This window comes from Borostomias antarcticus (assembly GCF_949987555.1).
Source record: "Borostomias antarcticus genome assembly, chromosome: 11".
NCBI classification, from domain to species: Eukaryota; Metazoa; Chordata; class Actinopteri; order Stomiiformes; family Stomiidae; genus Borostomias; species Borostomias antarcticus.
Window position 1 is genome coordinate 23,094,385 of NC_140244.1, and position 12,854 is coordinate 23,107,238.

Consider the following 12,854-nt stretch of genomic DNA (forward strand, 5'->3'; position numbering starts at 1 on the left):
TCGCAGGTCAGGTTACGAGGGTGGAGTCGCAGGTCAGGTTACTGGTGCTGCTACAACACAAATGATTAATTTCAGGGGAATTGAAATTGTGAAACTGTATACAATACGATTCAATTGAAAGTAGCTTACTTACCCAGGTGGGGGTGGTTTAAGAGTTCAGCAGACGGATGGTACAAACTAGAGCTGGCCATCCTGTTTCTGAGGGGCAGGGACTTGTACTTGCATCCGGACACAAACACACACACACACACACACACACACAATGACCTGAAATTGGAGTAGGTGCCATGCAAAGCTCCAATAGCCCACAACTTGTTCCGCAACTTTCAAAATGTGTTACACACGCACTCCTTCCAGCCAAACTGTATAGAGCACGTAATGTTTCATGCCTGTGGTGTCTCTTCTCTGTGTGCCTACAGTTCTTGTTGGCTTGCCCTAACCCTAACCTTTCGGCTCGGCTGCAATTATTTCCAACATCCGTTAGTCTCCCGTGTGATACTGTCTGAGGTGAGAAAGATTGGCTTTGTGAAGAGATGCACCTGCTAGTGGAACCTGTTCCTTTAAGGCGGTGACATTCCCCGGTGATGTCACTCATCTCAGAGATTCTGGAGCAGATCTGTAGGGTTCCTCTGATCTGGCGATTGTTGCTGGAAAATCCCAACTGTAAATGGCTCTCTTTATGTAAACGCCAGACAGGGACGACTGTTATATAAATCCAACTATGTCTAAAAAGGTAAGAAGCTTTGTTATTATATACTTATAGGCCTAGCTATTATATTAGAAAGGATATTCGTCGGATAGGCTAGCATCAGATAGGCTACTGTAGATGCGTCAATTTATGGGTGGCTCGGTTGATATGTAGGGAGTGCGTCTGAAGCGCCTGTAAAATGACTGGGCATATCAACATAATAAAGTCGTGTGATACATGCGGGAATTGCGGTTAGTAAAGGATGCTTTGTTGACTAATTGCACGCAGGGCTCCCCTCTCAAATAAACAACAGATGCGTCGCATGCTAATAATATAGCAATACCTTTTCACCCTAATAATAATCACTCATTTCCAGTTAATATACAGCCTTGTCCCATTTTATTGCGAATTATGCATGTTGTTCTTAGTTTCAATTGATTGGTCTCCCGAATGTCCCCGCAGGTCTTTGGAATGGAGTGCCACATCATGTAGGAGCTGGCCCACAATGTCACGGAACCGTACAGTGTCACAGCCAATAAGTAGGTCTACCATTCCACATAAGGAGAACACCGACCAACAGAATCCTCGTCGCATTGATCGTCTGACTGACATAAAGTGAACAAAAAATTCAACACTCTATGCTCTTCGACCAAGGCCGACAAAACATTTGAATTCGCCGTTTGACCTGGGGACATTGGTGACCATGTACAACCCCGCCAGCGAGCCAGTGGCTGGGTATCCCAGTGGTACCGTCGCGGAGAAGGATGTGAGCCAGGAGACGACCCTGGGAAGCGCCTACTCACCTGTGGACTACATGAGCATCACCAGCTTCCCCAGGCTTCCCGAGGACGACGTGCTCTCCGGAGAGAACACTTTGAAATCACGCAAAGATGATGACAACTTTCTTAGTGAGCAGGACACAGGTAGCCTATTGTCTACTACAAAGCTGTTACTGGTAATGTTAATTCATTTTAGCCAGTTATGATGTCTTAAAAACACCTGTTTGAAAAAGGTATGCGTTTTTGTTTTGAGGCACTGATAGGCCTGTGTTGCTGGTGTGTGTGTGTGTGTGTGTGTGTGTTTCAGGACATTAGAGGACAAAGGAAGAATAGAATAGAAGGGTCTGTGTCTTCTGTTACAGCTCCACTGACTTTGCTGTTTCAGATGTCAGTAGTAGCACCTACATAAGAATTGCTTTGGAAAATGTATTGTAAGTTACTGGCAAAACATTGTCAATAACAACATTCAGTGTCAATAAGTAATAATAAGTAAGTCAATTCTGTCACAGTGGCCTCTCTCTTGTAAGTGGGTGTGGCCTGGGGGCCATCTTTTCTCCCGTCTAATCGCCGTTATTGCTTCTCTTCCAGACCCAGACCTGTTCCTGAAGTCTGCCCGTCTGCAGCGACTCCCGTCCTCAGCCTCTGACCTGGCCAGCCATGACATCATGCCCCTGCGGGAGACCACCAGAGACCCCTTAGCAGAGGGCTGTGCCTGTCAGAGAGACGGACTGACCGTCATCATCACAGCCTGCCTCACCTTCGCCGCGGGGGTCACTATGGCTCTGGTCATGCAGATCTACTTCGGAGACCCACAAGTAACGTAGAGCGCTCCGTGTGTGCCTGTGTGCGTTGAAACGTTGAAGGTGTTCATATCTGTTGGGATGGTGGGTGGGTGGGTGTGTTTGTGTAATATGCTCTAGGTTCAGTGCCTCTTTCAATTTTTGGCTGAGCTACAACAGCAGGGCCAGTCCTACAAATGTGAATGTCTGTGACTGCAGCCTCGGATACACTAGAAGAGTTTCACAATCTTAACAGATTATGAAATGACTGGGAGTATACACTAGACGAGTGGCTTCTGATGATTTTTGTATGACAATTGAAAAGCTGGGTGTCGCACATTTAACGACTGGACCGGGTGGTGACGAGTTTACACTACACGATTGCGTCCAGAATCTGCTCAAAAATATCAAACATGTTTGATATGTTCCGACTCGCTCCGGCTCGGATCGGGAGAAGTCTGTTCTCATCATACACTTCCCGATTTAAATCTGTACCCCTCATACACTTACAGATTTCTGTGCCAAATTGCCACTCCGACTACCCCCAACTAGTGCAGACTGCTGCTGACTAGGACAGTCTCGGCAGGATTGTGAATCGTGTATAAAATCGGGCATAATATCTTATAGTGTATCCTCAGCTTGACTCTGACTGACTGACCGAGTGATCAAGTTATACCATTGGTTGAATTTCGTACACATGATGAAGTTAGGAGCTGGCAGAACAATTATGTTGTTACCAGCTGTCTCCAATCCAGTCATCACCCCCTTTTATCTCAGCACATTGATTCTCACTCCCGTCTGATCGTTATCTAGTTAACATTTTCCAGGAGCTCACTGCTTCAGTGTGTATTATGTGGGCTGTGTCCTGTAATAGGTTACTGGGATGTACGTAGCTAACATATATGATAAATGGTCTGCACAAATATAGCGCTTTTATCCAAAGCGCTTTACAATGGCCTCTCATTCACCCATTCACACATACTTTCACACAACAATGGTAGCAGCTGCCGTGCAAGGTGCTACCCTGCTCACTGGGAGCAATTTCGGGTTCAGTGTCTTGCCCAAGGACACTTCGACATGTGGACAGGAGGAGCCGGGATTCGAACCGCCGACCCTGCGGTCATTGGACGATCCGCTCTACCTCTTGAGCCCCAATATAGTGTTCACCACCGCAGAGAAAAGACCTGGCATAGGTATAAACATCTGTAGCTTAATGTCATGTGTTGTGCTACCTTAGTACAAATATTACCGAGGCGACTACAGACAATTGCAGATGAACATTTAAAATACAGGAATTCACATTATAGACCTTACCACTGACTACCCAGGTCACAAATCAGCCACAGTTTTGCATGACCATCCACGGCCCAGACATAGACGGTACAGTACTAGGCTTTGACCGCCATGTTTCTCTCCTTCCCCTTTCCAACCATTTATTTTCTCCATTCTCTCCCCTTACCCTCCTCCTCTCTCCTCTCTCTCCCTCTTTCTCTGTCTTTCTCTGTCTCTCTCTCTCTTTCTGTTTCTGTCTCTCTCTGTATGTCTCTTTCTGTGTCTGTCTCTCTCTCTGTCTGTCTGTCTGTCTGTCTGTCTGTCTGTCTCTCTCTGTGTCTGTCTCTGTCTGTCTCTCTCTGTCTCTCTCTGTTTGTCTCTCTCTGTGTCTGTCCCTCTCTGTGTCTGTCTCTCTGTCTCTGTCTGTCTCTCTTTCTGTCTCTGTCTGTCTGTCTCTCTGTCTCTGTCTGTCTCTCTCTCTCTGTCTGTCTCTCTGTGTGTCTCTCTGTGCCGTTAGATCTACAACCAGGGGGCAGTGGTGACCGACGTGGCCCAGTGCACGTCTCTGGGTTTCCAGACCCTGGGGAAGCACGGCTCCAGTGTGGACGCGGCCATCGCTGCTGCCCTCTGCCTGGGCATCATCCACCCACACACCTCAGGCATCGGAGGGTGAGTCATACACACACACACACACACACACACACACACACACACTGTTGTCTAGTTTGATTGAATCCCCCAATAGATAATTTCTAATCTCAACTATAAATAAACATTAAACTATCATTGACTTTTCCTGTGTCAACAGAGTTGCAAAACGTACAGTTAATAACAAGTTGGCTGCAAAAGGTTATGTGTGTAAAGGAACAACTGGTTCAGCAGGAAGTGAGGCGTGTAAACTGATCATGTGGCTGCGTACTTCCATACTATATAGTATGCCAAAAATTGATGTAGTATGTCCCAGTACATAGTATGCCACATGCAGTACAGCAAAAGTACCAGGATGTCCTACTACATCCGGTCGTATTTTGCAGAATGCAAGCCAGCACCCTTTTCTGGCTATTCTGACCCACAATCCTGTGCTCAGCGGAAATTAAGTCACTTGTGCGAGTCGCGCCAGAGGCGTTTTGACGAATCCCAGCTGTGGACGAATGTCGCTTTAAGGACAGCGACGGATGTGGTCAAATTTCAAGGCGCAATGCTATGACAAGGTAATATGTCCCAATTGGATGTATACTGCGTGCAAAGTACAGGGTTAGGGTTAACCCTAACCCTCGAACTTAGGCGAGTAGATATTAATCTTATTTTTGAGACATACTACGAAGTGGAACATTCCTGTCTAGAACACTCTGAAATGGGGAACTAAATCTGGGGAACTCAACCTGTCCCAGGGCTCGCTGTTCTCTCCAGCTGCTCTCCCCAGACGAGCCAACTTGACCTTACGGCCTAACAAACCTGTAAACTCTACTAATTTCCACGACAGTACTTTCTAGGGGGCAACTGTAGTACATACAGGTAGTAAAACGTAGACGTAGGTGATTCAGAGCCTGTGTCTGCTGTCTGCAGAGGAGGCGTGATGCTGGTTCATGACATCCGGAGGAATGAGAGCCGAGTGATCGACTTCCGTGAGACGGCGCCATCTGCCATTCAGGAGGAGATGCTACTGATGAATCTAGACCTCAAGGTAAGACCTGCTTTGGCCCAGTGTGATAGTCTTCTATGGTGTATGACCTTGTATTTCCTCTTTCCTGTTGTGTTCAGAATCAGAATCACTTTTATTAGCTGGGTAGTTTTTACACATACCAGGAATTTGCTTTGGTCAGTGGTGCATAACACTGATGGAGACAACATATGACAGGGCGCAGGGACAAGATGGGAGAGTGCAAAGACAGGACAGTGCAAATGAGCAGTGCAAAATACAAATACAAAATGGAGTGCGATGAGTGTATATACTGATTCATGGAAATGGATTGGCTGCACTAATACACTCCTGACATTCTTCTTCACACCCTTACCACTACCTCTACATGTGGTGTGTATGGTATGAAATGGTGTATTAACACTGCTACTGTATATGTGTACAGAAGGATTGTGGGAGATGCAGTCAAGTTATCATTGCTGTTGTGTTCCAGCCGGGCCTGCTGGTGGGAGTTCCTGGCATGCTAAGTGGGCTGCACAAAGCACACCAGCTCTACGGAAGGTAAAGCTAGAGTTTAGCATGGCTTCTCTCTCCTCCTTATTTAATGACTCTCACTCGCTCCACCCCCATTTCTTTTCATTACTTCCTCATTCTGTCTTTCCCTGAAAATGTATAATTCATTGTTACTTCTTTTTATCTTACTGCCTCTCTCTTACTTGTTTACATCTTACTGTTTTCCATTCCATTCCTTCTTCCTATCCTTTCTTTCTGTTTGCCTTCCTTCCTTCCCTCCCTCCCTCCTTCCTTTCTTCCTTCCCTCCCTCCCTCCCTCCTTCCTTCCTTCCTTCCTTCCTTCCTTCCTTCCTTCCTTCCTTCCTTCCTTCCTTCCTTCCTTCCTTCCTTCCTTCCTTCCTTCCTTCCTTCCTTCCTTCCCTCCCTCCCTCCCTCCCTCCCTCCCTCCCTCCTTCCTTCCTTCCTTCCTTCCATCCTTCCTTCCTTCCTTCCTTCCTTCCCTCCCTCCTTCCTTCCTTCCTTCCTTCCTTCCTTCCTTCCTTCCTTCCTTCCTTCCTTCCTTCCTTCCTTCCCTCCCTCCTTCCTTTCTTCCTTCCTTCCTTCCCTCCCTCCCTCCCTCCCTCCTTCCTTCCTTCCTTCCTTCCTTCCTTCCTTCCTTCCTTCCTTCCCTCCCTCCTACCTACCTTCTGACATGTTTTGAGTGGTCAATATTTGTCATCAAGTTATCTCCCCTATCCAGTTCGGTTACCGTACAAGCTATGGCTCATTTGGCTTTAGTGACCAGGCCTCACTAAAGGAAGGAATGGAGGCAGTCTTACTGTAACAGAGAGAAATGGCCCTGGTAGGAACTGCATGCAGACACTGCAGAGCTCTGCCAGACACCCTGTGTCCTGGGGGAGCACAATGAGGAGCAGGTGGTTTAACTGAATGGTAGAATCATGGACCGCCCCTTTAAGAGCTCCACTGAGCTGCAATTACTCCAATGATCGGCAATTACGAGGGTGGTGAATGCTGCGTTGTCAGGAAATAAACGACGCATTCTGTGGCTTTGAGTCCCACGCAGACTGCATAATTGTGAGCGCCGTAGGCTATTGACTACGTACACAGGAAAAGATGTGCTGCAGTACCTGGAAGCGTAAAGGTTTTCTCAAATGTTTTTTCAGAGGGTCCTCCCACAAGGACAACTAAAGAACCCTGTTTAAAGACAGAAGTCTAGATGATTATGCATACATTTGTACATTAGCTTTTTTTCACACACACACACACACACACACACACACATACACACACACACACACACACACACACACATATATACATGTATACACATACATGTAGTGTTGTATCTGCTTGATAGTCAATTATGCACTTACAGGTATATAAGTTATACATTACCTATCTTGTCGTTTTTTTTATTCCTCAGAATGCCTTGGAAGGAGGTGGTTACTATGGCAGCAGACGTGGCCAGGAATGGGTTTAATGTTACACATGACCTGGGTAAGCATGACGCAGTATGATACTTGAACATAATTACTTTCTCTGTTCTGAATCCTCATCCAGGGACACTGTGTTCAACTAAGCAAAATTATGCTGTGGCCATGTAGGGTATGTTTGCTGTAGTTTGTCAGGGCACTGGGGCTAATGTTTATGGCCAATTTGAACAGTGTTAATTAGCTCTACATCATAAACTGAATTGTAAAAGCCATTAGTTCACTCCAGAATCAGAGGTTATTGGGAGAGAATTGAATTATATAGTACCTGCAAGATCCCACCTGCATAATATCATATGTAATCTCCTGCTGTCTCAATAGCTGAAGCCCTGTCTAAAGTGAAGGACCTGAATATGTCGGAGACCTTCCGGGATCTCTTTCTCCCCAACGGCCAGCCTCCCCTCTCCGGCCTGTTCACCAGACGCCTCGACCTGGCAGCCATTTTGGATGTGGTGGCAGCCGATGGGGTGTCGGAGATCTACAGCGGAAACCTGAGCCAGGAAATGGCCGCTGCAGTAAGAAAGCACAGCTCTGTCTCACTATTGCCTGCTATTATATATTACGTAGGGGCTATACAGTATTTATGACTAATAACTTATGACTAATCATAAATACCGTATAGCACTCATTCAGAAATACACTTAATCTATTGAGATCATTTGTTACCTCTGCCCCAGCGACAGCACAGGGCGAGAGGTAATGTTTTCGGTGGCGTTTGTTTGTTTGTTTGTTTGTGTGTGTGTGTGTTAGCAGGATTACGCAAAAACTACCACAGATTTTCACGAAACTCAATGGAAGGGTGTAGCATGGTCCAACTTAGAACCTACTAAATTTTGGAGCGGATCCAAGGCATGGGGTGGGTCCACGGACCGCCCAAAACCTACCAGACCGCTTTTCATAAAACTCCCAGGGGCGAATTCACTAAAGCAAATTGAGCCCGCTAATTGCACCATTACATTGCGCGTCAGTTGCGCCAGCTATGTGCTCCGTTTTAAAAACCTATTCACTAAAGACATTGCGCTAATAATATCCCAGCGCAAAAACGCCCATTCGGTGTTTGCGGCTGAGTGCAATTTGCTGCTGATATAGGAAATGACTATAAATACTGCGCATACAGCGCATACAACTCGTATGCATATCATTGGACGATGGCAGACAGAAAAAGAAAGATACGATTTTCAGACAGCGAACTTGAAGGCCTCACGGACGAGGTTCAAAAACATGTCTCACAGCTTTCCGCAAAAAATATCACGACTGCAGCAAAAAATCATATTTGGGGTTTAATTTCCCAATCAGTCAGTGCCATTTGTGTGTGTAAACGCGGAAGACTGCAAACGGAGGTGGAATGATTTGAAAAGACGAAAAAAGGAAAAATTGTCATTTTATGTTATGCAAGTTGTAGCACGATGATCTGGCATACTTTTGGGGGAGTGTATAACATTGCCCCACCGGTACGATCTAGGCATCTAAACGGCTTTTCAGGATTCCAGATGTGCACTCAATCACACCGCGCGTCCTGATGTGAGCCCAGTTGTACGCCGCCTCTCCAACGTTGGAAGGATTACGCACGGGAGTCATCATCCATGGCTGAAGATGATACCTGCCGTCACCTATGATACAAAAGCAAAATATTTTCAAGACCATTCAAATAAAAAAAATATTGTGTAGGCTATGTTTTTATTTATTTATACCTATATCGGCCCCCAGCCGTTCAATGACCAGCTATAGGGAATGCGCAGTTTCGCGTATAGACTATTATACGCACATTTTCGTGCTATGTAGGCTATTATATTCATTGGGGGAGCTTGGACTCGCTGGGGACGGGTGGAGAGACACATAGTCAACTGAGCCTCCCCAGACGCGACTTCATCCTCCAGTTGGCTGAAGAGCTGCGCGCTCTGGTGTCCAAACAGCTACCACGGTGGTTCTAGTGTTAAATCAAAAAGTGACCTTCTTCTAAATATTCTCTCACGAACAACATGCCTGGCATTGCGATGCCGAATTCGCCTCGCAACAATCACTGCTGACATGATCAGCGGAAAGGCTGGCCATGACACCCCTTGCGCTTAAATACCACCACGTCTCTGAAAACGGAATTAATTTCACCTTAACTGCGTGAGGCAATTTGCGCCGATCTTTGTGAATTGGGCGGGTTTTGCAATAATGTTCATTTGCATAGAAAGGGGAACATTCTCCGCCCATATTACCTAATTTAAATATCAGCTAATAACACCGGCGCAGAGAAACGCAATGACGAACGCAACGCAGTTAACACCGTATTTCACCCTTTGCGAGGGCTTTGTGAATAGCAAACATAATTTTTGACTTATTTGCACAGGCTTTGCGTCAGGAAAAGCTGCGCAATCCTTTAGTGAATTCGCCCCCCAGTGTCACATGGCCCAATTTAGAACCCATTAAATTTGCACATAGCTCTTGCCCTAACGAATGCAGGCCCAATATAGAACCCATTAAATAGCCGGATCCCGGAGGGAGGGGCCTATTGGGCCGCCATTCCCCGGGTGGCATGTGGGTGGTTGGTTTAATCTCGGTTTGAGGTGAGATAGTAAAGGTCTCTCTCCCTTCATATTGCTGACTGGCCGGGATGTGTGATGAATCCTCAACAGTTACTAGGGGGTAATTGGACACTAGGTCAAGGTCAATTGGCTACAAATTAGGTGAAAAATTGATACAATCCTCAAATAAATGTATAAAATAAAAAGTTGCTGAAAAAAATCTGTTATAGGCTAATAAAAAGGTCAAAATTTCAAACATTTCAAAGCTTAACTATCCCTGGTAAATTTCCGGAAAGTTTTCACCCGGAGGTTTCCATCCGGAAAGTGCAACCCTAGACACCAGTAGGCCATATTTCATCAATAGCACAATGCTCCTGTCATAACATTTTTGGATTGCCATGCAGTGTCATGTGATTTCTTTTGGAACAGGTGCGAGCGGTAGGAGGAGTGCTCTCTGAGGAGGACTTTAGTAATTACAGCACAGTCCTACAGCAGCCTGCAGAGATGGTTTATCAGGGTAAATACTCATTCAATATGTCAATGTTGTCGCAGTCCAGTGACGCTACAGTTCAGAGAATAAACTCCACCAAAGGCATCAAATTCTATTTAATCCTTGTTGATGATGTTGTTGTTGTTATTGTTGTCAGGACATCGTGTGATGGCCGCCCCGGCCCCCCATGCAGGAGCAGCATTGATCACAGCCCTGAACATCTTGGAAGGGTTCAACATCACAAGCCAGGTCCCCAGAAACAGCACCTACCACTGGATCGCTGAGGTACTGCAGTGACGGGGTCAGAGGGCATCTCTGTCATTCTTAGATCCTGATCCTACATTTGATTCTAGTCTAAATTCAATCAACGCGTTTTCTTCTAACTTGTATCTGTAGAGAAGTTGTCTTTGTTGTTTTGCAAATCTGTGATGCCATGACTAAACTTACATTTATGTATCCCTTATTTCCCTCTCCAGTCTCTGAAGATTTCTCTCGCCCTGGCTAGTGGGTTGGGAGACCCCTTGTTTGACTCCTCTGTCTCAGAGATAGTCAGGCAGATGCTAAGGTAGGCTCTACATCTCCCTGCAGTGTCAACATCTACCTAACTTACCCAGAGTTCTCTCCTGACTCCTCTTTGATTCGTCATCCCTTCAGTAAGCCCCACGCAGCCTTGCTTCGGCAGATGATCAACGACACGCAGGCATTCCCCCCGGGACACTACACGCCATCATACGCCCTGGAGGAGGGGGCGGTGGCCAGCCAGGTCATGGTCATGGGGCCTGACGACCTCATTGTGTCAGTCATGAGGTACAGTACAACCTCACTGTCAAGACTTATCTCCCATCATCAGCTGATTTATGTTGCTATATGCTCTGTTTGACTATTTGAGTTACACAAATATACATGAGGTTTAAGCCAGAGACAGACATGGTACTTTTATGGTAATTATGGCTTGCAGAGTTTATATAGCGTCAAAGTATCATAATATGACTAAATAAACAAAGGCTTTTGTGTGTGATGTGGGAGGCACAGTGTGAAATGTGTTGCTAGAATGTTACTCTAAGTTCAACTTGGGACTGCGTGAGGTGGACATCCCATCCTACTCCTCATTAAGGCTGCAATATAGGCAACTAGCAACCCCAACAAGCTCTACTATTTGTCTCTTCGACTAGCTCCCTGAATCGACCATTTGGAAGTGGAATAGTGACCCCCTCTGGGATCCTGTTGAATAGCCAGATCCTGGACTTCTCCTGGCCCAATAAAACCCAGAGCTCCTCACCACCCAACCCGGTACTGCTGGCTCTTATGTTTGCATCTCAGTATGCCTGGAATGATTTATAATGAATTAATCTGTATTTGAACAATGTGACGGGTAGATTAGTCTTAAAGGAGTAGTAAAGGGAAAATGCATGTTTAGCCCTGTTTTAAGGTTACTTATGATCATATACAATGGTTCATATCAAAACGTTGACAAAACTAGCACTTTTGAGAAAGTCTGATAATTGCTCTACCACCGTTTAGGTCATACAATGGATGTGGGTGGGCACCGTGAAAAATCATTCAAAAACATGTTAAACTCTCGATTTCAACGACAAGAAGCTCCTTTAACATCCCTGTTGCTCGTGTTGTGTGCAGCGTAACTGCCTCCATCCGGGGAAGCGTCCGCTGTCCTTCCTCATGCCCACGGCGGTGAGGCCTGCCCTGGGTCTGTGTGGCACGTACGTGGCCCTGGGCTCCTCCAACGCAGACAGAGCCCTCAGCGGGATCACCCAAGTACAGTTTTTAGTACATCGATCGAATTGAAATTGATATTTCGAAAATGAATGTGCGAATGAAACGGTTTCAATTTTCTCTCATTCGGCGACAGGTGTTGATGAATGTTCTGTCGTCACGGAAGAACCTGAGTGACAGTTTGGCGTACGGTAGACTCCACCCACAGTTGCAGCCCGAGACTCTCCTAGTGGACTGTGAGTAGCTGTTTGTTACAGAGCTTCCTTTCTCATCTCAGTCTGTTTTATCATGACAGTGTCATGATAAAAGTGTAAGGGGCATTAGTAATCAGGCATTACCTCTGTTGTTTTCATGGAATGTACGGTATGGTAGATTGCATTATGATACCGTCAGGCCATGTCACTTTGATTAAACTGTATCCCCACTGTATCACCATTCTTATGACCATTTTCCCGCTTTTTTATTCATCTCCCGCTCTCCTCCTTTTCCCATCCTCCTCTCTTCCCCACCTCCCACTCTCCTCTCTCTCCTCCCGCCTCCCATCTCTCTCCTGCTCCAGCTGAGTTCCTGGAGGAGGACGTGGAGGTGCTACAGGCCAAAGGTCACGAGGTGGAGAGGGTCGATGTCCTGTCGCTGGTGGAGGGCACCAGGAGAACCAATGACCTCATCATCGGGGTGAAGGACCCCCGCAGTGCGGACGCCTCGGCCCTCACCATGTCCATGAACGTGCCCTAGCCTCCCACCGCCCCCACCCCCCTACCCTTCTGAGAGGCACAGCAAGGGAAGGAGGCGTAGAGGAATGGGACAGAGGTGTGTGGAGGGAACAGAAAGAAATGAAGAAATACCAAGGACTTTGTATGTTACAGAAGGAGGTCACACTTTACAATAAGGGTTACAAAAAACATTAGTTAACTGTTAACTAATGCTAATTTAGGGTTAGGTTAGGTTACTAATGTTAAT

At 46.3% G+C, this 12,854-nt stretch overlaps 1 protein-coding gene across 1 annotated transcript; it reads left to right on the top strand.

Annotated features, from left to right (window-relative positions):
- Nucleotides 1-1,391: 1,391 nt before the first annotated feature.
- Nucleotides 1,392-12,629, top strand: ggt7 (gamma-glutamyltransferase 7; the record flags this gene model as incomplete). Its single annotated transcript, XM_084445349.1, has 15 exons — nucleotides 1,392-1,611; nucleotides 2,056-2,282; nucleotides 4,036-4,187; nucleotides 5,085-5,202; nucleotides 5,651-5,718; nucleotides 7,094-7,167; nucleotides 7,482-7,675; nucleotides 10,103-10,190; nucleotides 10,321-10,448; nucleotides 10,640-10,728; nucleotides 10,818-10,970; nucleotides 11,336-11,453; nucleotides 11,799-11,936; nucleotides 12,031-12,130; nucleotides 12,454-12,629. 15 exons carry the CDS (start codon nucleotides 1,392-1,394, stop codon nucleotides 12,627-12,629), a joined length of 2,043 nt encoding a protein of 680 aa, XP_084301475.1.
- Between the last annotated feature and the right edge of the window lie 225 nt (nucleotides 12,630-12,854).